Below are 24,398 nucleotides of genomic sequence, written 5' to 3'. Positions count from 1 at the left end.
GGCTATTTTTGTTTTGTTATAATTGCGTTGCTATAGCTCTTCGTGTTTCTTGAGAGAAAATAACAATTTCACATGAGGGCAGGGAACAGTTGCATGAGTGCACTTACTCTCAACCATTTTGTTTTATCACTTATCTGTATCTCCAAGCAGCTCTGTGTGGTATGGATTGTAGCCTTAATGTCCTGCACAAAGCCTGCAAATCATCCAACTGCAACTGGCTACGGGTGCTATTGACATTTTCATGTTCGATTAGTTTCTCAGAAAAAGTTTGACAACATCGCTGAAGAGAGATTTTCCTGCTGTATTATGCTTGATAAATTGTACATCCATGAATGTGCTTGTATCTCAAATTGAACATTTTACCATACTATAACTAGATGACATAACAATGACAAATGTTGCATTGTAGATTCTGCATTATGCACATAACTCAAAGTTCACTCAGTGTTCCTTCAGTTCAACATAAAAACCTCCCCCCAAGCTCAAACTCCACTAAGCAAGAGCTCAATGGCGTAAATCAATTTTGCTCTTTTTCGAGATATTAAAAATCTGTACAGTGTTCTCGCTCTTTGATACCAGTTCCACTTGCTTGACTTTCAGAATAAAAGCACAGTAACTGAACAATAAATAGATAACAGACAGAAAACACAAAATAGGTTGAAATAAATAATACAGTGTTTTCAATCTTTGCCTCCCGTCACATACACCAAATACAAAGTAATACTTCATTAAAGCAACACAGAGCCAGATATCACTGAGTCAGGCTGGTGTCCTATGAGGCTCTTTGGTCCCTTGAGGGTGATCACTAAAAAGCCATGTACTCAACATCACTGATAAATACTGACTTTCAGTTCCATAAGACTTTGTCAATGTAGCGCCATACCACTGATCTGTCCATCAAGAAGAAATATTCACAGAGTGATGCCTGCACCAGGAAATCTGGTCTCTTTTCTTATCAATATTACAGTAGATCTGTAGTACATAGCAGCCAGAGGAGGCACTGACACTCTCTACAGAAAAACATTAAACATACACACACACACACACACACACACACACACACACACACACACACACACACACAGGTCAGCAGTATAAGACAATTAGTAAATTGAAGTGTTGCTGCTGACAGCCCTTGTCCCATTGAGTCAATAAGCCTGTGTGCTGTTCACAGTAACAGACACATTTTCTTTTTTTTTAAGTCGAGGAAGCTGACAGAGCCTCAGTCTCATGGTGAGAAAAATAAATGTAGCATTCATCCTCTCGCCTCTCAGCTATAAACCAAATGTGCCATGTAGAGGTCCATTGCAAGCGATGATGAGCCAGAGGCGTTGATAGAGGAGAGTGACTCAGCCAAATGACTCTCAGAATAACCCATGTAGGTGTAATTAGGGGCAACATTACACATCCATAATTGCATTGTTCATCTGTCCTTTACAGTCAGTGTAAATGTCTGTCTGCTTAATCAGGTTTCTGGAAAATAATTTTTTCAGTCTTCAGCAGATGCACCTCCCATTACATACTGTAAATAACCTCTGAGGCTAAAACAGTTTTGATTGTTTCATAAATGTCTGAATATCGAGTTCACACGAAGGATTGCTCAATCCAGTCCATTAGTTTTGATAATCCAGGTTAAATTAAAATGCAGGAAACAGTAAACTAAGAGGATGAGGAGTGTCACACTGTTTCACATCTCAATAACTAACAAACATGTGGTTTTCTTCAAGTCCAAAATCCCCACACACTTCAGCTTATTCTGTATTTCATGAAAGGTGAGAGCCAAGAGTGTCATTACAACAACCTGAGTGTCCATTATGACCCACACCAAGCCAAGAGCAAGGTATCTGACGTGCAGGCTGTCCCCATAAAAGCCCACAAGTTCAATTTGAATGGGTGCCCTTGTCTCTGCTATGGCATTTGGAATCGTCAGAAACCTTCTCTTGTTGTTGCGCTTTAAGATAAAAATCGAGGAACACATGTTTGCCCCGCAGCTGGGCAAATTAAGACTGCAGACGTAAGAAATCACCACTAACCTTGTGTGCTCCTTGTGCTCTGTATTGATAAATAAATGGCCCTAGGCTCACAGAAATCTAAGGTCACTTTTCCTTCTTTATACTTGTTTTCCTCTCCCATTAGACTAGAATATTTCATAACTACAAAAACCTTATATTTTGTACAATAAACTATCTGTATTATTAATCAGGAGTTCATTTGCAGCTGTTCTTTCCTGCTGCCCTCAGTCACTTTTGTAGAGAGTGTGTATATTTCGTCTATGATTCAGCACCACCATGTGTCTCAGAATTATTCATCCTTCAATGCGATCTGGAGATAAAACTTTGCAATCAAAATCTTATCAGCAATACTGAAGTGCTAAAATGTTAAGTGTCTAGTGCTGCCTCCATTCAATGTCCTATTTTCACCCCACACCCTGTAAAAATGTATCTGCTGCAAGCTGGGATTTCACAGTCCAAGTCGCCTGTTTAAGCACACTGTGGCTGTAAAAGAGTGGCTCTCAGTTCTGAATTTTATGCTGGAATTTCCACAGTTCAACATGTTTTTAAAACAGCCCTTTGAGTGTTGTGGAAAATGGAAAAAGTTGATTTTTTTTATGATGCCTCAGAAATAGCATTTTATTGTGTGTCCGTGTCCTATACAGCAACTTTGTATATGCTAGAAGAAAGTACCCTTGGTGGTTCTGCACAATATCTTTTTAAAGGCCTTTCTGAAGTCTTTGTTGAAGATAGTGTATATGACTGGGTTGAGGGAGGAGTTGCAGTAACCGATCCAGAAGAAAAACTTAAAGAGTGGTTCAGGGATGTGACAGGTCTCTGGACACACTGCCTGCAGAGAGTAGGAGAAGAAGAATGGGAACCAGCACACCACAAAGACACCGATGACCACTGCCAGGACAAATGTGAAACGCTTCTCTCTGTTGACCATGGCTTTACGCCTTGCTGCTCCAGGGTTGTTGTCTGATTTTGACTTTCTCCCTGGCACCAGCCGAGACCCCTTTGAAGAGGCGATCATATCCCTGTAGCGCTTGACTGAGGCCGGGGAGTGGACCCCTCCTCCTGCAGGTGACCCTGGCATGCTGGTGCTGCCTCGGCCTCCTCCGTGGCTGTGCTCCATGTCACTCTCTGTGCTTGAACTGTCGCCATTGTTATTGTCAGCCTTTTTTCCTCGCTTGCCCTTCTTCCCCTTCTCTTTAGTCTTGGCAGGGGCAGGCTGAGGCACAGAGGCGGGAGCTGAGGGCCCATGAGGAGAGGTATCAAGGGAGGTTGTAACAGGGGTCATGGCTAGTGAAGGGGATGGAGGTTGCAGGAGATTATTGGAGGTGGGATTCTGGGAGGTTTCAGTATCTCCTGGGGAGGGAGACGGGGTGATGGCGAGGGTGGGGGGTCTGGTATTGGAGGCTTTGTTTGATGAAGGGGGTGAGCTTTCTTCATCATCATCATCCTTTCCATTGGCTTGTGCATGTCTTGCGGCCTGACCTGGTGTAGCAGAGCCGGCCCCATCCTTCCTGGGCTCTCCTGGTGGGCAACGTGTTCTCTGTTTGGCAATTTGGTAGATTCTTACGTAGACCAGGATCATGATGAGGCATGGAGCAAAGAAGGAGCCAATGGTGGAGTAAAGGATGTACCAGCGCTCATCATTCAGCATGCACTGGGGTCCTCTGTCAGCCCCATCTTCCCCTCCCTCGCTTTTGTTCAGTGAGAGCAGGGGAGGGAAGGAGATGATGGCAGAGATGAGCCACACCACCGCAATGCCGGCTTTGATGCGTTTGGGAGTCCGCTGACGCCCGTAAGTCACCCTGGTAATGGACAGGTAGCGGTCCAGTGAGATGGCGCACAGGTGCGCAATGGAGGAGGTGCAAAAGAGCACATCCAGCGCCAAGTAGATCTCACACCACAGGGATTTGAAGTACCAGTAGCCAAGCAGTTCATTGGCCAGAGAGAAGGGAATGATGAGTGTGGCCACTAAAATGTCTGCAGCAGCCAGGGACACTAAGAACAGATTCTGCGGTCCTCGGAGGGACCGGCTGGTCAGGACAGCGATGATGACCATGATGTTCCCCACGATGGTGAAGAGGACCATCAAGGTTATGGCGGTGGCGAAGGCCGCCGTGGCTTCAGGGGAGTAAGGGGCTAGCTTCAGGATGCTCTGGTTGCAGGGCACGGAGGCTCCGGCGCTGCTCACACTGCTGTTCCAGCCGCTCAGCTCCATGGAGCAGCCGTTCTCCAGAACCGAGGCCATACTGGGATTAGCTTTCCACGAGTCTTTATGGACAAAAAAAAAAAGGTTTGGTCACTGAATACAATGTGTTTCTAAAACTGTTCAAGAATTGAACAAGTGTGCCATAAGATTATCATACATTGTTTGTGCACAATAAAATACTGTGTTTACATTTATAATAAACAAATATAACAAATAATAATTTGTATAATATTTACCTTAGTTGCTCTCGTTTTGTCCCTGTGGTTTTTCCAAACGATAGCTCCCTTGCATCCTCCACGGCAGCTCCTTCAAGTCCATTTTAAGCATACAAAACAGTCCTGGGCAATGCGTCAAGACACGGATCACTGCTTTTCAATTAAAAGGATTTGCCACTTTATAGAACTGATTTTTTCCCTCCCATAAAACAGAAGTTTAATATTATTTTATTTTGGACGCTGGCTGCTTTTCACCAACCTTTGAGATAAAGCTCGAAAAACTAAAACTTCTTTTGCGCACGAAGTTAGATCGTTTTTCTCTTTATTAGCCAATTAACTACTGCCTTACATACGATAAGATTTAATGTATAATTATGTAATTTCGGGTCATTTACAGCGAAGTAAGTATAAAAGATCGTATGAGAGTAAATAATCTCGATCCCTGTGCGATCTCCGTGCGTCCTCGTTTGGAGACGCGCGGATAACTGACAGTCTCATCTGAACACAGAATGGTTTAGATTAAGTGAGATAAAGTCTCTATGAAATATTTACAGTGATTTACTAATAAAAATATTAATGTTCCCTGGGAAGGATAGCCTGACTGATGGCAGCGTTTCCAGTCGAAAGTTAACCTCAAGCTTGTGAAGTGAAAACGCGTCGTTTCTCCAGTAGTGAAAAGATCCCGGCAGAGCAGCTTCAGTCTGTGCGTTTCAGGATCTGTTTGTCGGTCCTTGGTGCTTCTGTCTGCTCAGAAGTTCACCGGGATACAGATATACAGCCGCTCCGCTGGCGCACAGCACACGCTTCCTCACAGAGGCGCAGCAGCATCTTCACTTGTGATCAGGACCTTACGATGAAATCTAATGAGTGGGGTGCCTCCCATCTCCCTCTTGCGCTTCTTTTTAGACCCAGTGATGTCACTGTGGAGCTGTGAGCGTCATGGGATCCTTACTTTCTCTCTCCCTGTAGGCCCCCTCCCTCCCTCTCACAATAAATGTATAACCGACGCAGTTATATTAGAAATGGCTTGTTGGGTGGCAATGCTTCGGTCAATTAACTCCACAGGACGCTGAGGTGTCCAGCTGAGAGAGCTGAGCTGATGCCATCTGCTCAACAGAAAACATTAGTCTCATTCCAGGGACCGCTGAACTTTTTAAAGCTACTCAGCCATCATCATCATTATCATCATCATCCCCTTCTATATGTGGCGCAGCACATTTGTCTGATCAATGCTTTTCAATTAAAAAGCCTGTGTGATCTCTGCAGCTTTAGACTTTGTTCTTAACACCAGTTTCCAAGTAACCTTCAACACCTCCAGTCATTTAGGGCAAATAAACATTTCCACTGCAGCAGCTGGAGGTTGAGGGCACTGATACTCATTGTTTTAGCTTCCCAACCAGGTCACAAGCCTGCTCTCTGATGTTTGGTAAGGTTAGGTTAGATTAAAGGTAAAGTTTGAGGTTGTACAGGTCAAAAGCTACTACTATTTTCAAGGCCCCACACTGGCCTTCACCTACAAAATATGAAAACTCAAAGAAATCAAATCAAAGCAACCATGAAGAGACACAAAACGACCTAAAAGAAACATAAAAAGTGAACAAAAAACAACTGAAAAACTACAAAGATATGCTCCAAAGACATGGCTGATGAAAAGGGGGAAATACAACCACAAAGAGACATAAATTACCACAGAGACACACAAAATGATGACAAAGAGACACAAAACAACTACAAAGATACACAAAATGACCATAAAGAGACACAAAGCACCCACAAAGAGGCACAAAATGACCACAAAGAGACACAACTACCACAGAGACACACAAAATGATGACAAAGAGACATAGAACAACTACAAAGAGATAATATATGATGACAAAGAGACACAAAGGAACCATGAAGACCCACACAATGACTACAAAGAGACACAAAACAACCACAAAAACACACAAAATGAGGGCAAAGAGACAAACAACTACAAAGAAACAATATATGACTACAAAGTCACAGACAAATGTAAAAGACAAGACAAAACAAAAAAAAATACAAAAATGGGCAATACAACCACAGACAAAAAATGCAACAAAAATACCCAAACAACTACAAAGACATACAAAACAAATACGACAACATGTGAAGCAGCTGCAGAGAAACATAGATGCTTACAACAAGTACAATCAGGGGCAAAACAACCATAGAGAAAAAATATCTACAAAAACGGCCAAAACTACCACAAAGGGACACAGAATGACCATAAAGAGACACAGAACAGCAACAACAAGAGACTTAAGAACTGCAAAGTCTGTGTGTCTTTGCATATCTGTCCCCTGGGGCCCGTTGTTTCATTATCCATCCCTGTGAGTAGGACTTGTCTACACACTGCAGTTGTGTTGGTCATCTATGTCCTTAGTACAGACTCATTCCAAGTCTTTTTTAATGTAGTAAGAAGTTCACATATTTAAGATTTTCAATAAAGTGAAAGCCCTCATCTTGAGAAATGATCCCTTTTAGAAAGCTCACTAAATTATTGATGCTTTAACTGCAGGTGGTCAGATTTTGCATATAAACCGTATTCTGCACAGAAACTTGTAATTACAACCCTCACATAAAACACTGCTGTAAAAGTGAATAATTTCCTCATGAAATATGGTCCGGTTGAATTACAGAGTCTGCTCATTCTCAGCTACCTCCCTCAGAAGTGACTGGGTAAATGCACTGTGTTACCTTCCACCTCTGCTCTTTGTGCGAGCTGCAGGGCTATAGGGCTCTCTGTGCTCATGCATTTACATCATCACTTGACTTCCATTTAAATCCCTCTGCAGTATGCGCCCTGCAACACTTCCTCCCCCAAGATGCACACATCCGCTGTACCCCTTATGATTTGTTGCCTACCTGAGATCAAGTGCTCAATTGTTCAATTATCAACCAAAACCTACGTCACGCTGCTGTTTTTCTGGGCCATAAATTAAAGAGTAGCAGAGTTTATCCTGTGGTGTTTTTAAAAGTAGGTAGGTGGCCTCTGTGATATAAACTCACACCAGCAAACAATACACACACGTACATCCACCAGCCTACACATGCACACACACATTCTTATGAATGGTGTGTGGGTAGGAGGTCCTGTTTATTTGTTTTTGTAGTGCGTCCCCCACGCATTGCTACTTTAATGAGAGAGAAACCCAGCTTTCCACCCATGGAATTACAATTGGGAGCCCTGCTCTCTGATTGTGTGACCTGAAGCAGCAGCCAATAATGGTTTGTACATTTTCCGCTCCACGCTACACATTCTAAATATAAAGGGAAAGAGAATAAAGCTTTTAGCGGGAGAGTGCACTCCAATCAAGTGTCTCTGTTTCCATGGGTGAACCGTGCTTAGTAACACGCTGAAAATGCATTCTGGGGGAGAGGGGTGTGTCACTGATGCCAAGGTTATAGAGACTGAGCAGCACACAGCGTTCAGTGCACAGTACACCGCTTCTGAAGTGCTTGTTGTGTAAGAGAATGTGGTATACAAACGTGCACACACACAGTACACACGCCTGGAGGAAATTCTTCTGTCATGGATCGTGCATGGTCGACCAGTAATTCTAGCTCAACATCCACAAAGAAAAAGTTTGCACCTGGTCTGCAGAAGGGCATCTACTTTTTGAGAAAACTTTTTTTTTCATTCAAAACACTTCCTGAAGTCCCTCGGTACAGTGAGATTTAACAAAACTAAGACGAAGTGAAGAGAAATTGACTTTAAAAGACTGTTTCCCAAATGAGTGGCTGATAACTGCAGGTCAGCATACTGCAGTGTTGTGGTGCACATTATGGTTCAGGTCCAAATCAATTATAGCACAGTACCTGCCCTTTGGATGCTTCAAAGCAAGAGCTTTTTTGAGTTATTGCCCTGTTTCTGCCTCCTGCTTTCTGTTTTGGTGTGTGTGTGTGTGTGTGTGTGTGTGTGTGTGTGCTTGCTTTCTCACCTCTAAAATGAAGTTTGAAAAGTTCAACTTTAGATATTTTGGCCAGAAAAGGGGGTGAGGTTTTATTTTAGGGTAAAAATTGGAAATAAGTTTAGGTTACGTTTGGTGGTGGAAGAAGTATTCAGATTCCTTACTTAAGTAAATGTACAAAAGTATCAGCATCAAAATATACTCAAAGTAGCAAAAGTAAAAGTACTTGTTATGCAGAATGGCCCCACATAGATGGTTATTTATATTCCAAATATATTATTGGATTATTGTTATTTCTGCATTTATGAAAGCATTTTGATTTTGTAAAGATAGGGCTCATTTTAACTACTTAATATAGCCTACTGTTATGAGGTTTAATATTAAAAAATGTCAAATCACTTTAAATGTATTGTTTTAAAAAAAAAAGTGAAATCTCAACCAAATGTTTTTGGCTTTTGTCCCTCTAAAAAGAAGTAATGTCTACTTGAAACCCCTTATCATGGGTTGCACTTGACTATGAATTGCAAGTACGTCAACTAAATAGTGATTTTCTCTTCTCGGGTTGAGTATTTGGATGGTTTTAAGGGGAAAGTACTCAGCATTTTACAATAAAAACACCAAGAAGGGGAAAAATACATGTAGCAGAATATTGTTTCCAACTCATTTGCAATCTGTTTATATTCTCATGACGCCTTCCACTGGACTCATTGAGATGCATTCTATCAGTGAGGGTCCTCAGAGGTATAGCATTACCAAAGTGTATTTGTGTGTGTGTGTGTAACCTGCAAACAATTACAGAGAGCTCTCCCAGATGGTCACACAGTCATTTTCCTGACTGCATTTGTAATATAATGTAATGATTTGTAATGATGACAACTGCTGCATGTGTGTGTGTGCAGTATTACCACATTGTAATTCCCTGGCTAACAATATCACACATATTGCTCATGTTTTCTGTTAGCAGTCTTCTCCAACTGGGATTTATTGTTTGAGTGACAGTCTGCAGCTGTGAATAGCAAATACTGTAAGTGTGATCACTGTGAAAATCCCAAATCACCCACACTCTTCCTTTTGAACATAGGCCTACAGTACAAGCGCACAAACGCACACATGCACACACACGCACACACACACACACACACACACACACACACACACACACACACACACACACAGTTTGGATGTACTGCCACAGCCTAATGAAATATGATTTATCCTGACACTAGTTTAATGTGGACGCGTGTGAGTAACGGTCTGAGTCTGTTTTCATTAGAAGGCCGACTGACTGAGGAGAAACTGAATAAAACAAACAAGATGAGAGAGTCGTTGAAATGCAAGGAGGTGGAGCAGTCTGCTGATGAATAAATGACACCAAAAGTAATTTAAATGGGTTAATGGACAACTAGTTTTAGGAAGCAGCACAAATAGGGTGTGTGTGTGTGATGTGTGCATGTGGCTTTATGTGCTATCTCCGGTCATAAAAAGGTGCCACAGGTAATAAACAGTCTGCTGGCGTCATCTGCTGGATACTTCATATCAGCTTGATTTCTGGTCATTTCACAAGCTGTCACTAGAGAGCGCTGTCTCACTACAAACTGATAGTCAATGCTTGTTGAAGATGTGGCCATGATACAGCTGTGGTGAAGGAAGTATTCAGATCCTTTACTTAAGTGACATTACTAATACTACACTGTGAAAAGTCCTGCATTATGTAAGTCAGGAAAAACAAGAAAGTATTAAAAGCACTCAATAGTGAAAAAATGGCTTCTGTGACTGTCAGATTAATATAACCAATGCATTGATATAAAATAGGATTCCAGAGTTGTCGTTTTTTGAGGTTGAGCTGATTTTTTAAAACTATTTTATAAAGGACTATAATTCAAAATGCTAAAAACAACAAAAAATGTTTTTACATGGAAAAAGACTTAGTAAGAATTATCAGGAAAATGTACTTAAAGTCATACATTTTAACGTAAAATCTTAATCTGAAACCAGCCTGTTTGTTGGGAACAGGTAAAACAGTTGTATACTAGTTGGAAGGTCGGTGGTTGGATCCCTGGTCCCTACAGTCTACGTGTACTGTAGGAGTTTCCCTGGGTAACACTGAACCCCCAAATTGCTCCCGATGGTGTGTGTGTGTGTGTGTGTGAATGTTTATAGATTAGCTCTGCTACCAGTGTATGTATGCCACCTGCATGCTATGCTGTATGTTGTAAAATGCTTTGAGTGTTTGCTCAGACTAGAAACTAGAAAAGCACTATATAAATGCCATTTCAATCTGTAACATTAATGTTGTGGAGTAAATTGTACAATAGTATAAAGTTACATAAAGTGTAAAATACAGATACATAAAAATTAACTGTGTATATAGTGTGGACAGTAACAAACACACCCAGAGCATATTTTTACCTAAAAAAAGAAGAGCAACAATCTGCAAATGACAGATATGTTTGATGGAAATATAAATTAAAATTTGTTGGATTAAAATAATGTGATGTCACAAACCAGAAGAAATTTTTTTTTTCTATGTTTCAACTGAAGTTACATCTAATTCAAAACACCAAGGTTATTTCTCTGCCCCGTGTCTGGAAAACTGCGGCTAATGGAAGGAAGAAGTCGAGTACAACAGTTACGCTTGCGTACATTTTGGACAATGGATACTTGCATATGAGAGGAAGTGGATTATTTTTGTGATAGCTTAATTAGCATCAGGGAACGAGTTAGTGGTGGCAACTGGTCTTTAATGCACAATTAGTGGTCGTCTTTACTGCCTATTTGGTCTAAGTTTAGAGTTTACTGCATTTTGTTTTTAATGTTCATTATCCAAGATGTTATTTATAACAATTCAGTGTTCAAAATAGGGTGACTTTCTATGGTTTGAGTGGAAATTCATGATCTGTGCCTCATATTCTTGTGACCTTTAGCTCAATGTCAGCTCTTGAGATCAGTGTTTATGTATTAATAGTTAAGCTGAAATCTTGTAAAAATGAGAACTAATCCCACATGCAGTATTTAACAACAGTGTATTGTTGGTATGCTTATGAGGTCAAAAGTCTGAGTAGTTCTCAGTTGACTTTCCAAACTTCCTGATTACAAATGTCCTTTATGGTTTTCTGCTCTCTTGCGAGTGTATTCAACAATGTCCAAAGTTGTTCTCGCAACATGACTAAGTGGATGTGAAATTGATGTCAGCGGTTGTTGAGGTCAAAAAGGACTTCAGACTGTAAAACTCATTCTCTGTGGATAATCCTCCAGAACACTTAGCAATGCAGTTTTAATACTTTGGTTTAGCAAGAGTGCAGACAGGTCTTATGCATTTGTAATGTAGACTATACATTGCCTGCATCCTTCAGGGTATAAAAGTGAAATGTGTGTCACAGCATGCATGAATGAGGATATTATACAGAGTAAACAGACTCAGTGTGTTTTCCAGCATGTTTTCATTGTAGTGGAAAAAAAACAGCAGGAATCAGCCAAACCTTAAAGTGCAGAAACAGACAGTAATAACACCAACACTGTCATAACAAATGTTAAGATAATAAATAATAAAAATAAAAAATCTATTTACACAATAAAAACTTCTTCCAGCTTGAGTGTACCAAATATAGTCTATCTCAGGATACAGAATGTTAAACACCAACAGCAGTTGGTGCATTTTTTTTATAAATTAAACAATAAAACTTAAGGAGATTCATCCAGTATTGCCATAAACAGTTAACACAGTGTTGTCTCATAAAAAGACATGTCATGTCACAGTAGTTGTAAATGTGAAGGACTGACTTCCAGTATGAAAATAAGACAGCCCTTGCAAAAGATCAGGCACATAAGTCAAACAAACTTACACAGAACCAGACATGCAGGCACCATTCCCTCAAGGATAAAATGACAGGGAAATTACCTCATAGTTGCTACAACTTGCTGGCTCAGAATCATAATTGTTCATTACGAGTTTATATTGCCAACTGTGGTTTGTCAGTTTCTCCTGAGAGTGAGAGACCAGATCCACCAGCCATGTGATGCCAGCAGCACAAGTAGCTTTTCTCTGAATGTACAAAGTATATACATGAAATGTACTAGTGTCAATAGTACAAACGGTACATTTGTACATAGGTCCTGATAATGCTCTGAGTCAAACACCTACAAGAGGCGGGAGAATTACAGTCATGTAAATGTCCTGTCTCTGAATGTGTCTTCATCCCTGGCAGAGCACGTCTGTCTCAAACTGCAGCAGCTGTCCCATGAAGGCCAGGTTGGGGGAGATTACATGACGCCGCTGCTTCACAAAGTCAAAGGCCTCATCCAGCCTGACGCGCTGCGTGTGCATGAGGTAGGCCAGACAGATGGTGGCAGAGCGGGAGATACCTGCCTGACAATGCACAAGCACCCGACCACCACTCTGCTTCACTGAGTCTGTAGGTGGAGAGTGGAAAGAGACGGAACGGAAAGAGGAAGAGAGATCAGCATGTTGCGCTCCATTTCACATCTTTGACATCACTGAGAATGTTTTACAATTACAAATATGGAAAAAGCTTTCAACTGAATGACTGAAGGAACATTCTGGCCAGATATTAATTCAATTAATTTAGTTCTGTCCAACTATCTCCTCTTCTGAGATAAACTTTGAAAGCTAAAAGAAAAAAGAAAATGTTACACTTCTTTTCTGCATCTTGTGCAGCATAAGCTAGCTGTTTTGTAATCAGACTATTTCACTGTTGGCCCATAAGTCTACAGAGTGGATTATAGTGTCAAAGCTGCTTAGAGAAATGTTTTGGATATTTTATGTTTCATTAAGAGTGTAAAAATTTGGCTCACTTAACTAAGACGAGGCTAATTCACTGTGTCTTTGGTGGGTCGACTAACTTTGAGCAAATGACTGAACTTTCACATTAAGGCAACACTGGATACAGGTTGAGAAACTCACCGATGAAGGCGATGGCTGTGGAAAAGCAGGCTCTGATGTCAGCAGCGAGGCTGTCCTCCACAGTGAGCCGCAGGTACTGAAACTCCCCCTCATAGAAGTTAGGGCATGTGGAGGAAACGTTGAGCACAGCTGTGATGCCTGCTGCTGTGAGGGTGTCTCTGCGGGAGGAGTGGATGGCACTGCCCAAAAACAGGAAGGGCAGCAGCTCCACTGGACCATCCTGATATTCACAACATCAATAAAGTCCATGTTTAAAATCAAGGATAATCACAAAGCAGTTTGGCCTTCATGCAATATATAATTCCCACTACCTAACAAGCTTTTCCCAGTTGTTTAACATTATATATTGTTTTGTGGCTCTTAAAAGGGTGGATTTTATCTTACCTGATCATATGCTGGTGTTCTCCGACCTGTCATTGCTGGCTCTGGTTCCACTGCAGGGCCGTGATTGCTGACTGAGCTGGAACAAAGCCCTGGATAGGCCTCTGAAAATCCCTCAAATCCACCTAAATGGAGGTCACAGAGTATTAACTAAGCCCCAAGCTTTCACCAAAGTCCTTAAAAATGGTTCTGTATGAAGCAATACTAATGACGTGGTAAATATGAAAAATAAGCCTGTATACACATTTTATGTAAATTCGATCAAGTTAAGAGATTCAAGTTAAATTTTTTGTTTTTCCTTTAGTTTTGATAACGATGATTTTAACACGAGTTATCTACTTTCTTATACATAAAAATATGAGTATAATCAGTGCATAGATTTGAGTAAACAGCCTTCATTAGTTGTTTTATTTCTTACAAACTTTACAGGAGACTTAAATGGTATTTAGGTGCATAAAAATTAATTTAAAAAGTCTTATTACCTTGCAGAAAGCAGATTTGCGTCTGGACTTCGTTCTGCAGGGCGGTGAGCAGCATTTGGGCCACACTCTCTGCTTTCAGCCCGGCCACGGAGCGGCTGCTCTCATCCACCACCACCGCCGCGGAGAACTCCCCGCGCCGCAGCCGGCCCAGCAGCGTCTTGTCCGGGATGAGCCACTCCAGAGCCACCACCGAGCTCTTGGATCTGCGGCGCAGCATTGAGTTCCAGTTCACGTTTCGGGACTCGCATATGTGCGCAAAAGAAAAATCGAGGAAAGGTCTGCAGTCGAGCACCACACACCCAGCAGAGGTGTACTGGTCCCGGGGGGTCCTGAGTATGTGAACCAGCTCATTGCCAGTGATTTCCAAAGGCTCACTGCTTGAAGACATGGCTGGAAAATAAAGTACTAAACTTAAAAAAAGTAATAAATAATAAACTATTTACTCTTAGCAGTTAAAATATAAAAAAAAAATAAAAAATAAATCCAGGTCAAGCTGTTGATATTTTGGAAATGACTAGTCTAGTTTAAATGTATCCTCAGAGTACTTGTTGAATTGTTCTTCAGGTCTGTTAAAATCAGCTTTAGATTGACGAGTTTCACTTGTTCATTGATAACAGCTGTGAGAGGGGCGGGGTAGCCGCGGCCACGCCTTGTTTTTCCACTGAAAGAACAACGTCAAAGACGGAACGACCATATATGGCCAGACCGTCACTCCTAATATGGAAACTGACGTCAAGCCTGTTTTTCCTACCGCGCACATGGTCGTTTGGGGTTATCCCGTGTTTTTGTGTTGAATGACGTTATACTGAGAGTTAAAACCCAGCCCTCACTACTCCGCCTTCAAACAGCAGCCTTCAGAGTTTGGTTATTTGGGTTAGATTAAACCTGAGCCTCTCTAGGCCACTACTTTACAGCCTCTGTTTTCATGCCCCATGCAGATCACACACTAAAGTAATACTCTCCCTCAATGCTTTCTGTTCCTTTGTTGCCTTTTTCCAGGAGGAAAGTAAAATGTTGCACTGATGAAATACCAGAACAAGAGTGGATTGCTTTGTTAATGCTATTGGGAATTGTAGAACATGTGTATCTTTCTTCTCCATGACATTATCACCTATTACACTGCACAAAAAATCACATCTCTGTCTCAAAGAAAACAGTTGCAAAAACAAATGCTCAGATACAGCTATAATTTCTGTTTATTTGAATAGATTTAGGTCTATGCCAGCTATGGATTACACTTTTTTATCTCTCACTCACACACACACACACACACACACACACACACACACACACACTTTATGTAGCACATGGGCAAAGTGGAGTGTGATTTATTAATAGAAATAGTCACGTTTATGTAAATAAATAACCTTTTTCACAAATTTGCACTTTGAAGGACATTTTACTCAAAGAACAAGGCTGGGGATATTCTATATTGTTATTATCAACAAATCAAAAAAAAAGCGATAGACAATGAGAAAAATAAAGATTATTCTCTGACTAATAGTGTTCTTTAAGCAGATGACTAATAAAGTACTGAGCTGAACAACAAAGCTGGAAACGAGAGCCCTCAGTTCAGTAAACAGGATATTATATTCTTTTGAAATGCCATTTTCCTCTTTTCTCTTAATGCAATTTGAGAGGAAGCTTTCTAACAAGAAAAAGATGGTCATCACTTACAACTAAAAAAACATTTTCCCATTATATAAAATATTTTATTACAAATTATATTATTTTATTATCTAAGATTCCGCTTTACAAAGTTCTTTGTAAGACAATAAAGAATGGGATGGGTAAGCAGGGTGTTTTCATGTTGAAGTGGTTATAGTCATGGTGCCACGCTGGCTCTTTGGTGACCTCAAAGGCCCTGAAAGCCCATTGTCTCAGTCTCTTTCTGTGAGTGTTGGGACTTTTCTGTTTCTGTTAAAGCTATATTAGTCATTTAACATAAGTAATTTCTATATTTGTGCTTTTGTCTGTAATCTTCTCACTGGTTGACATATTTGATCAAATGTAATAAAATAAAATCACATTTTCCCAATGAAACAGATTCATTTGTGTAGGTCAGTGTAAAAGTCTAACTGAAGATGCTTTTTTAAAATTAACTTTCATTTGGATTGTTGTTGATTTAGTTGTGGATGATTAATTATAGAGAAATACATTAGATATGACGTGTTAGGGGCTATATGTAAATCTTAAGAGTAGTCTTTTTTGTGATTTTACTTGAATAGTTTTCAATACAAGTTGTGTAATTCTACAAGAGTAATACTAAGTTTCTAATTGAGACAAAATTAAGACAGTCTACATGTCCTTCCACCCCTGGATACAGGACAACCATTGTCTTGATGTAACCCATGTAAAATATTTGTGCAGTGTGGGTTAGTTTATATCAATGTGCAATCTGATCTTTGTCTTCATTTCCTCATAACCCACGTTGAAATTACTCTGCCTTCCCACATACGTCTCCCACTCAAACCTCTGACTCCACTTTCTTCATGTTCCCACTTCCCTTCTTTCCCTCCCTCACCGCTGCCTGCTGGCCCCTCAGCAGTACTCCCACTTTGTCATGCTCTCCCCCTGCTGAGGCTGCAATTTCAATCCACACACGCACACAGACACACACTTTGCTACACAGTTCATCATGGCTGTCAGCAGAGCTGCTGAGCATGCATTTATTGTAGCCTCAACCTGCACTTTAGGCCACACACACACACACACACACACACACACACACACACACATATATATATATAAACCCACAGTGAAACGATGAGGTCTACTGAGTTGGAGGATTGTGACGTGAGCGTCTCTGTGTGAGGGAGTCTTAAAGAATGGTTTATTTTTTCAACATTCGCCCCCATCTCAGCAGCCCGACAGGAAACAGCACCGCACATACATCCTGTCACCATCCATGCGGGCCTCGAGTCACAGACACGGCCTCATACTGTATCATTGCACTGTTTCACTCATCAGAAGTCTTCCCCCTGATTCAAAATGTTTGTCAGAAATTACCCTGAAAAACCCGATCAATCATTAATGATGACAGAGGTTACTTCCTTCCTGGCTGTTCTGACTCATACATCAATCGATCACTCACTTTCACTTTTCATTTACTACGGATGTTTCATTATCTTTCCCATATTAGCACATCAGAGTGTCATGGTTGGCAAAGCATGAACCAGGAATACATCTGGTCTGACACATTCCTGAGAAATGGGTGTGTATTTGTTGATGACGATTACTTTTTACTATCCTATCACAGGAAGTTTGACTTATACTTTGACAGTATCTGACAATAGCACAAGGCAAAAAAAAGCCAGCGGAAATACGACATGTGACAGACGTGTTGAGTTGATGACGAGGAGGCGGTGGAGATCATGACAGAACTTGTGTGAACAGTGGTGACTATTTTTCGAAGCAGCTTTTGTCATCAAAATGTACAGAGAGCAAACTGTAGGCAGACGTAAAAAAGATAATTTAGTCTGGTTATGGTGTTGCAAGAAAACAGTGACTTCAGAATGATAAGAAAATTATTGGTAATGTAAAAAGTAGCCCTTACTCTCTGTCTGGATGGATATGTAGGTAAATAAACATGAAAAGAAACCCTGATGAAAACATCTGCTGCTAGCTTTTACCCCTCCACGTCTCCTCCTCCTCTCACAGGGAGATTATCCGGGATTAATTGGATGGCTGGGGCTATTAATCCCTGAGAAAAAAAAACACTGTAATCCGGGAGATTTACCTCATCCCCGATTCCTCTCATAAACGCCCACGTGACAACGCCATCACTTCATTCAGGAGGAACGTGACCCTGCTGGGGTCAGATCATTGATGTGTTTTGGTGAGCTGGTGCTTAATGTTACGGAAAGTTGAGTGGCTTCTGGGGGATTTTTAGTGGGTGTGTTTAAGCGGGTGTACGTATTGTACACTACAAACTTTTGGTTTTATGAGTGAGATCTCAGTGTTTGATCACTATGATTCATATTAACAATGCCTGAGGGGTTTTCTTCCCTGGTTTAAGATAAACAATTTACCATTCAAAAACACCCAGTCACACTTTATGGTTCATGTCACCTCATTTGGATGTAGCTCATGTTTTCTCACTTCCATGTAAATTTTTAGACATCACTTGGCACTTTGCCCTGGGAAAGTTGAAATGAAAACGTCCAATTTGAAGTGAGTAAAAACTCGCAATAATCAAAGTGTGTATTTACATACATACATTATCTTCATCACACTGTTTTTTGTGTGTTTTCTTCTTCCTTCCTCCTTCTCCTCAGGTCCTCCACTGCTCTCCTCTGACTCATCATCATTCTACAAATATCACAAACACAGCAATGCTAATTCCATGTCCATCTAAAACTAAAGAAACCCAACAGAAAATAATAATCCTGTTGTGTTTAAATACAGTCATGGAAAAAATGATTAGACCACCTTTGTTTGGACAAATATAATAACAACAAAAATAGCTCATAGTAGTTTAATTTAAAGCTGATGTATAGCCATTTTCCATGGTTTTCTTGATAATAACAAAAATCATTATCAAGAAAACCATGGAAATGGCTAGATATTAGCTCTTAAATTAAACTCTTGTGAGCTATTTTTGTTATTTTCATTATATATTGTCCAAACATATGTACCAGTTTAGTTATACCAGGCATTAAAATGAACAAGAAAATGAAGAAAACAAAGGTGATCTAATAATTTTTTCCATGACTATGTGTTAAACACCTGATGCTTTTGTACTCAAATAACTAACATCACTTCCTGGAAAAAGTTACAATAAAGCTTATTTACATCATACGTTCATTTGTAAACAACATTACTATTTATAAATCTATTGCAACTTTTTCTGACATACACCGAAGCCTCATATATCGTGAGTCATTTCTCAAACCCTGTGTCTACATGACCACTTCCTTCACCTTGCATCATTTATTCTGTCATGCTCTGACTGTCCCGTGTCACCTCTTTCACATCCACCCCTTCCTGGTAACCTCCAGGCCTCTCTTTCTCCCCCTCCGCCCACATACTGTCTCTCACCCCAGGACAACTGTGAGGCCTACACCCGCTGCCAGGCTCAGAGCAGTAACCATGGCAATGACTGGCACCAGCAGGCCTGCAGTAGGTTGAAAAGGTGAGTGGTTGTCTCCGTGAGGCATGCAGGGCAGAGAGATGACGGGTCGGAGAGTTTGCTCAGGCAAAGAAGCAACTGTGAAGAAGGGGGGTGAAAACAACAGAGAGACGCATTAATCAGAGGTGTAGAGCAAGAGGCAAGACTTTGTCCCACATCGACTACAAAGAGGGGTTTTCACATGATTGTCACCACCCTCCACAAAAAAACACAGCGGGCCATGGACTCCCTTTACAAAAGGCTTTCTCTCATAAGATTCATTTTCTAAATTTTACTGACTACTTTTGGAAATGTAGACACAAGGCATCAAAGTAAGTATGACACTACTTTTTAGAAGTTGTTTTTATGCATCCGTTGGTTGGGGTCATTTTAAATTTACAGTATACAGCACAATGAAATACCTGATGTGCCTTTTATTAAAATCCATACAGCAATCAAAGGATCGCATGGAAGAATACATTAAATAATGTAATAATAAGAAAGCCCACACAGAGACAAAAAACCACCAACCCACTTAAAGAAATGGACACACCCTGCATCCACCCTACAGACACACACCACAAGCACAGACATACAGTAACTAATTATAAGTCTTCAGTTTACCTTTTGAACATGTATCAAATTATTTTATGCTCCATGAAAGGATTATTTAACTGCTGTGTTAAAATAAGCCAAATAAATGAATAAGTTAAAAAAAATGTAGGTAATTTTTAACACCATATGTGAATTAAATAACTTCATATTGCACAAAAAACAGCAATAACCACCTGTGTGCATCACTTTAAAGTTTCCCTTGAAAACAATTTCCGTTGTTTGTGAGCTTCTTGTAGCCCTTTTCTTCTTTCTTCATTTACTTGTAATATGTCTGTTTCCATGTGCTTTTAAATTTGCTGTATGTTGAGCTCTCAGGGCTAGTGTCCCATGGGCATGAAGACTAAAATTTAAGGAGCACTTGTACTAGACAAAGACAGAAACATTTGTCTCATATTACAGTTTTACAGCTGTCGACAGTTTCACAGATCTCGAAGTGTTTCATTAACTGCTAATTATTTAGAGTTAAAATGTTTACTGGGGTGTTTGTTCTCTCATGTGGCAACTCTTTAAAACTGCTAAATTATCTTGGATGTGATGTCGCCTGTTCTATTTCAGTGTTGAATTATCTGACCATATTTCTGTGATGTCATGTTTAGGAGCTGTACTCTACCAGCAAGTAGGAAAGTGATGCGGTAGAAGATGGTTCCATTCCGGCCCTGCAGAGAGCAGCGATATGTTCCTTGTTCATTCGCATTCAGCTGATTTAAAACCACAGATGAGTCATCTGTGACTACCAAGGCTTTGAAGTCACTATCTTTCAGCTGCACACACAAATAAGGAAGTGGTAGTTGTAAGCTGGTTAGGTGTAAGACAGTAAATCTGCACATACATAATGATTCTGCACAGTTAAATAAGGAACAGGATGTAATACATGGAAATCAGGAACTATGCAAAGGGGTTTTAAAGTGCTATTTATGCTTCTGTTTGTATTGATGGAAAAGAAACCTTTTCAGTTCCTGGCACACCGGGGGCCCAGGAGTAGTGGTACTCTGGTCTTCCCAACAGAAGACGATGCCATGGAAGGAAACAGTTCAACACTGCCTGGCCTCCCTCCTCAGCCTGCACTGGGTACTCTGAAGGAAGGGTGAGAGGATAGAAAAAGAGAGATGCTTCATTCATTTGCATCGGGATTACTTGAATAATCTTTTTCATTAGCTGTGCACATGGACATGCAGCAGCAGAGCCTTGCGTAGGGACACATTTACACACTCGTGACAGCATGTGTCCATGTACTCTGAGGAATGGTACACTCCCAGTACCCTCACCAACAACATGCACATATACATATATATATATATATATATATACATACCACCACAGTTTTGCTGGCCAGAGGGAGAGGGACAGATGTATATCTTGTAGCGGCAAGAGAAGCAATCCATTACCCTTCGTTTCAAAAGCCCTGAAAACCATACCACACACACATGCACACACACATGTTCTGTAAACACGCACTGATATATAGTATACACATTGTGCCTCTATGAGGATTTACACAGATAGAGAGGGAAAGATCAGGCATAACAAACTTACCACACTTGTTAGGGCACAATCCTGAGGGAGAGACAAACAATTGATCTGTAACTAATGCATCTCATACAGGACAATGACTTACACAAAGTGCCCTGCCTCATACTGTGCAGAACACGCACTGTTATTCATGCCAATTACCGTCACGGATGAATGTGTCCAAGTGCTTTTCCAAGATCTTTCTGCCCTTCTCCAGGATCTGAATGGCTTCAAATGTAACCGATCCTTTAAAAAATGAGCAGACTTTGTCTTAAAGTTTGGTGGACATGGTGTTTATTGTCATTACGGTATCATATTAAAATGTCTAAACTTGACCAATACAGATTTTATGTTATTACTTTTCGTCAGTGTTTTCAAATATGTCTGTTAAGAAATTGGTGATTGTAATTATTGTGCTAAGCATTATTGAGATGGCCGTTACATTTCTTGGCAGCAGCTGTATTTCACCACAGTGAATTTGAAATTCTTTCACTTGAAGAATGACCCTTTAGGTTTGATATCTTAGAGAGTCTCTGCTGGACAAACATTTTTATCAAACCATTTTTAGATAATCTTTTTCCTGCATTATATTCTGAAGATATCAAAGTTTTCATATCGGGCATATGGTAAACATGTATGCCATTACCGATATATCACCAACATATCTCTGACAGGCTAATATTGGCCAATAATATTTATCGGTCTGGCTCTCATTAATATATTCAGTGATGATACAAGGGAACAAATGTTGTTTCTCACCAGTGTGTGGGGTTTTCAAGAAGCTGTCAAATTCACTCTGGTACTCAGTTCTGGCTCTGTACAGGGTAGTGGGATCTGAGCAATGGGAAAAATACAGTACTATGTTTTTGAGCAAATCCAAATCCCAGGGCAGACACACAAATCATTTTTTACTTTTGTTAACATTGCAAGACAGGGCATGGTCTTACTGGAGATCTGCACTATACAAGTACTATATTTGGTTTTTAAATTGCTCTAAAATTCATATGAGTATTACATTTCCAATAACGTGTATTTTTGTGCAACTATTTGTGCCTGTGATGTGCACTTGCCAGAAGGCAATGGCAGAGACGAGTTATTATTATATAACAACATACTTCCCACTGAGCTATTTTATTTTCGTGTTTCACCTTCATCTCACCAATGACTCCTTTTCGCTCCCAGCTGGTCTCTCTGTAGGTCACATAGGCATAGTCACAAATCTTTTTCATTTCTATCTGGTCGTCCACAGTTGGAGCAGACAGGGCGAGGTCTTCATGTAGCAGTCTGATCCTGCGGTCACACTGCAGACAGGTGTTGGCTGCAGGGACACAGCAGAGCAGGGACACCAGGATCAGCAGCATCTGCCCTCTGCGCCCTGAGCTTCCAGCACATCAGGATGAGTCACTTTGGCTCCTGTGATTTTTCACTCAGTGTCGGCTCTGTAACAGATTTGCCAAATATTATTGTTGCTACAAACATCACTATTACTGCAACCCATATCAGCACTCCTTCAGCTGCTCTTACCACAACTGGTACTTTTCTTGTTACTACTGCTAGAGTAGCGCAAATACTAGTTTTACTCCCATCTACCTTTACAATCAGGCCATGACTTTCACTGCAAAATAAGAAATAACAAGAGTGGGTCCATTTTATCCAGATCAACACACCGAGGCTGCCCTTGGTGTGGCATTTTTCATCATATTTTATTGTAAATTTTCTGTTATGCTTCTTGACTTTTGCAGGCAAAATTTTTGTATGTGCAAACCTAACTGGCAATAAACTGGTTTCTGAATTCTAAAAATATTGACAAATGCTTATCACAAATTACCAAAGCCCAATGTATCAACTTCCAAATAATGGTTTTGTTCAATTGACAGTTATAAATACAAAATATATTCAGTCTAGGATCAGATAAGACAAACGAGAGACTGAAAATTTGAAAGTTTGGCATATTGCTAAAAGCCAAATCATTAATTGATTAGTTAGTTGCTGATCATAGTTCTATTAATCGACATATTAATAAACAGAATTTTTTCAGCACCCAGTTAGCCTCATATACAAGAATAATTAAGCACCTTAAACTACAATTTGAAACATGGAAACTATCAGGACAAACGTTAGGTCATGATATTGTACTGTAGAGCTGCAAAAGCCCCCACATTACAATCATTAGCTATACATTACCAAAACAAACAGACACTCACTGGCCTGGAACAATTCAATTGCGTTGTCTTGGACTTTTCCCTGTTGGAAACCCAGCTTAGACTGCCTCCTCTACTTCTGTAACGTCTGCTACTGATAGACAAATACGGTTGTTTGCAGTAATTAGGTTAACAGTTAACTGTTTGAAACTCCGTCGCTGCATCTGCTCATGCTACTAGCATACTATCAGTAGTTGTAACTCACAATGGCCTGCTGCTACTATTGGTAGCTAACGTGAGTTAGCCTCAGAGTTAGCTAGGCTAGCTTAATCAGAAACTGTTTAGAAGCTTTTGAGTGTCTTTGGCTTAATTCAACCGTTGGTGCCACCACCAATATTGTTGCTGATTAAAATACAATATTAATAGAGCTAACTACTAGCTAAATAACTCGATTTTTTTTTTTACTGTTTCTAGCAGTTTGCACTGCGAGCTTTGTGATATTAAATGTAACAACAGTAACAAGAATATCCGCAAGGCCAAAGAAAATAAGAAAGAAAGCCCACACAGCTGAGCTGAGTAACCGTTGCTCTAACCATACTCTTTCATTGTGCTATTCTGTTTATAGCTTACTGCTGTCACCCAGTGGTAGAAAGTATGTCACAGTTACAGCAACATTATTATTTGCTCTGCATGACCTCACCACTGTAGTTTATTCAGGAAAGTTGTGCAATCTTGCTTCTGTGCCAACTCTGTACCAATTGAATTGTATATGACATTTGAATTATTTCCATGGTAACGTTACACAATATAAAAAACGGACCATATATACAGTGGTTTTTCTACTGCCCCCCCGGCTGCCTCCACACAACAA

General features: G+C 40.4%; 3 protein-coding genes across 5 annotated transcripts; all 3 read right to left on the bottom strand.

Annotated features, from left to right (window-relative positions):
- Positions 1 to 1,090: 1,090 nt before the first annotated feature.
- adra2b (adrenoceptor alpha 2B) lies at positions 1,091 to 5,303 on the bottom strand. The gene is made up of 2 exons (XM_059338225.1): positions 4,452 to 5,303; positions 1,091 to 4,277 (listed from the first exon to the last, which is right to left on the bottom strand). The coding sequence occupies exon 2, from the start codon at positions 4,252 to 4,254 to the stop codon at positions 2,671 to 2,673; it is 1,584 nt and encodes a 527-aa protein (XP_059194208.1). The 5' UTR covers positions 4,255 to 4,277; positions 4,452 to 5,303; the 3' UTR covers positions 1,091 to 2,670.
- A 6,293-nt stretch (positions 5,304 to 11,596) lies between these two features.
- dusp2 (dual specificity phosphatase 2) lies at positions 11,597 to 14,752 on the bottom strand. Its single transcript, XM_059338228.1, has 4 exons — positions 14,153 to 14,752; positions 13,674 to 13,795; positions 13,290 to 13,509; positions 11,597 to 12,778 (listed from the first exon to the last, which is right to left on the bottom strand). Exons 1-4 carry the CDS (start codon positions 14,538 to 14,540, stop codon positions 12,561 to 12,563), a joined length of 948 nt encoding a protein of 315 aa, XP_059194211.1. The 5' UTR covers positions 14,541 to 14,752; the 3' UTR covers positions 11,597 to 12,560.
- A 2,134-nt stretch (positions 14,753 to 16,886) lies between these two features.
- LOC131975501 (izumo sperm-egg fusion protein 1) lies at positions 16,887 to 24,305 on the bottom strand. Of its 3 annotated transcripts, XR_009394733.1 has the most exons (11): positions 23,591 to 24,110; positions 22,546 to 22,825; positions 22,146 to 22,220; positions 21,549 to 21,632; positions 21,411 to 21,431; positions 21,190 to 21,279; positions 20,823 to 20,950; positions 20,488 to 20,638; positions 19,193 to 19,361; positions 17,709 to 18,463; positions 16,887 to 17,600 (listed from the first exon to the last, which is right to left on the bottom strand). XR_009394733.1 is itself a non-coding variant. In XM_059338227.1 (10 exons), exons 2-10 carry the CDS (start codon positions 22,745 to 22,747, stop codon positions 18,382 to 18,384), a joined length of 1,002 nt encoding a protein of 333 aa, XP_059194210.1. In that variant the 5' UTR covers positions 22,748 to 22,825; positions 24,228 to 24,305; the 3' UTR covers positions 16,887 to 18,381. The 3 variants fall into 3 exon arrangements, 2 of the variants coding, with proteins under 2 accessions (XP_059194210.1, XP_059194209.1); XM_059338227.1 differs by lacking the exon at positions 23,591 to 24,110 and adding an exon at positions 24,228 to 24,305 and having other exon boundaries at positions 16,887 to 18,463; XM_059338226.1 differs by having other exon boundaries at positions 16,887 to 18,463.
- Between the last annotated feature and the right edge of the window lie 93 nt (positions 24,306 to 24,398).

The sequence above is a fragment of the Centropristis striata genome, chromosome 7 (genome assembly GCF_030273125.1).
Source record: "Centropristis striata isolate RG_2023a ecotype Rhode Island chromosome 7, C.striata_1.0, whole genome shotgun sequence".
In the NCBI taxonomy this organism is placed as follows: domain Eukaryota; kingdom Metazoa; phylum Chordata; class Actinopteri; order Perciformes; family Serranidae; genus Centropristis; species Centropristis striata.
Note: the sequence above shows the minus strand (reverse complement) of the source record. Positions and strands in the feature narration are given on the sequence as shown.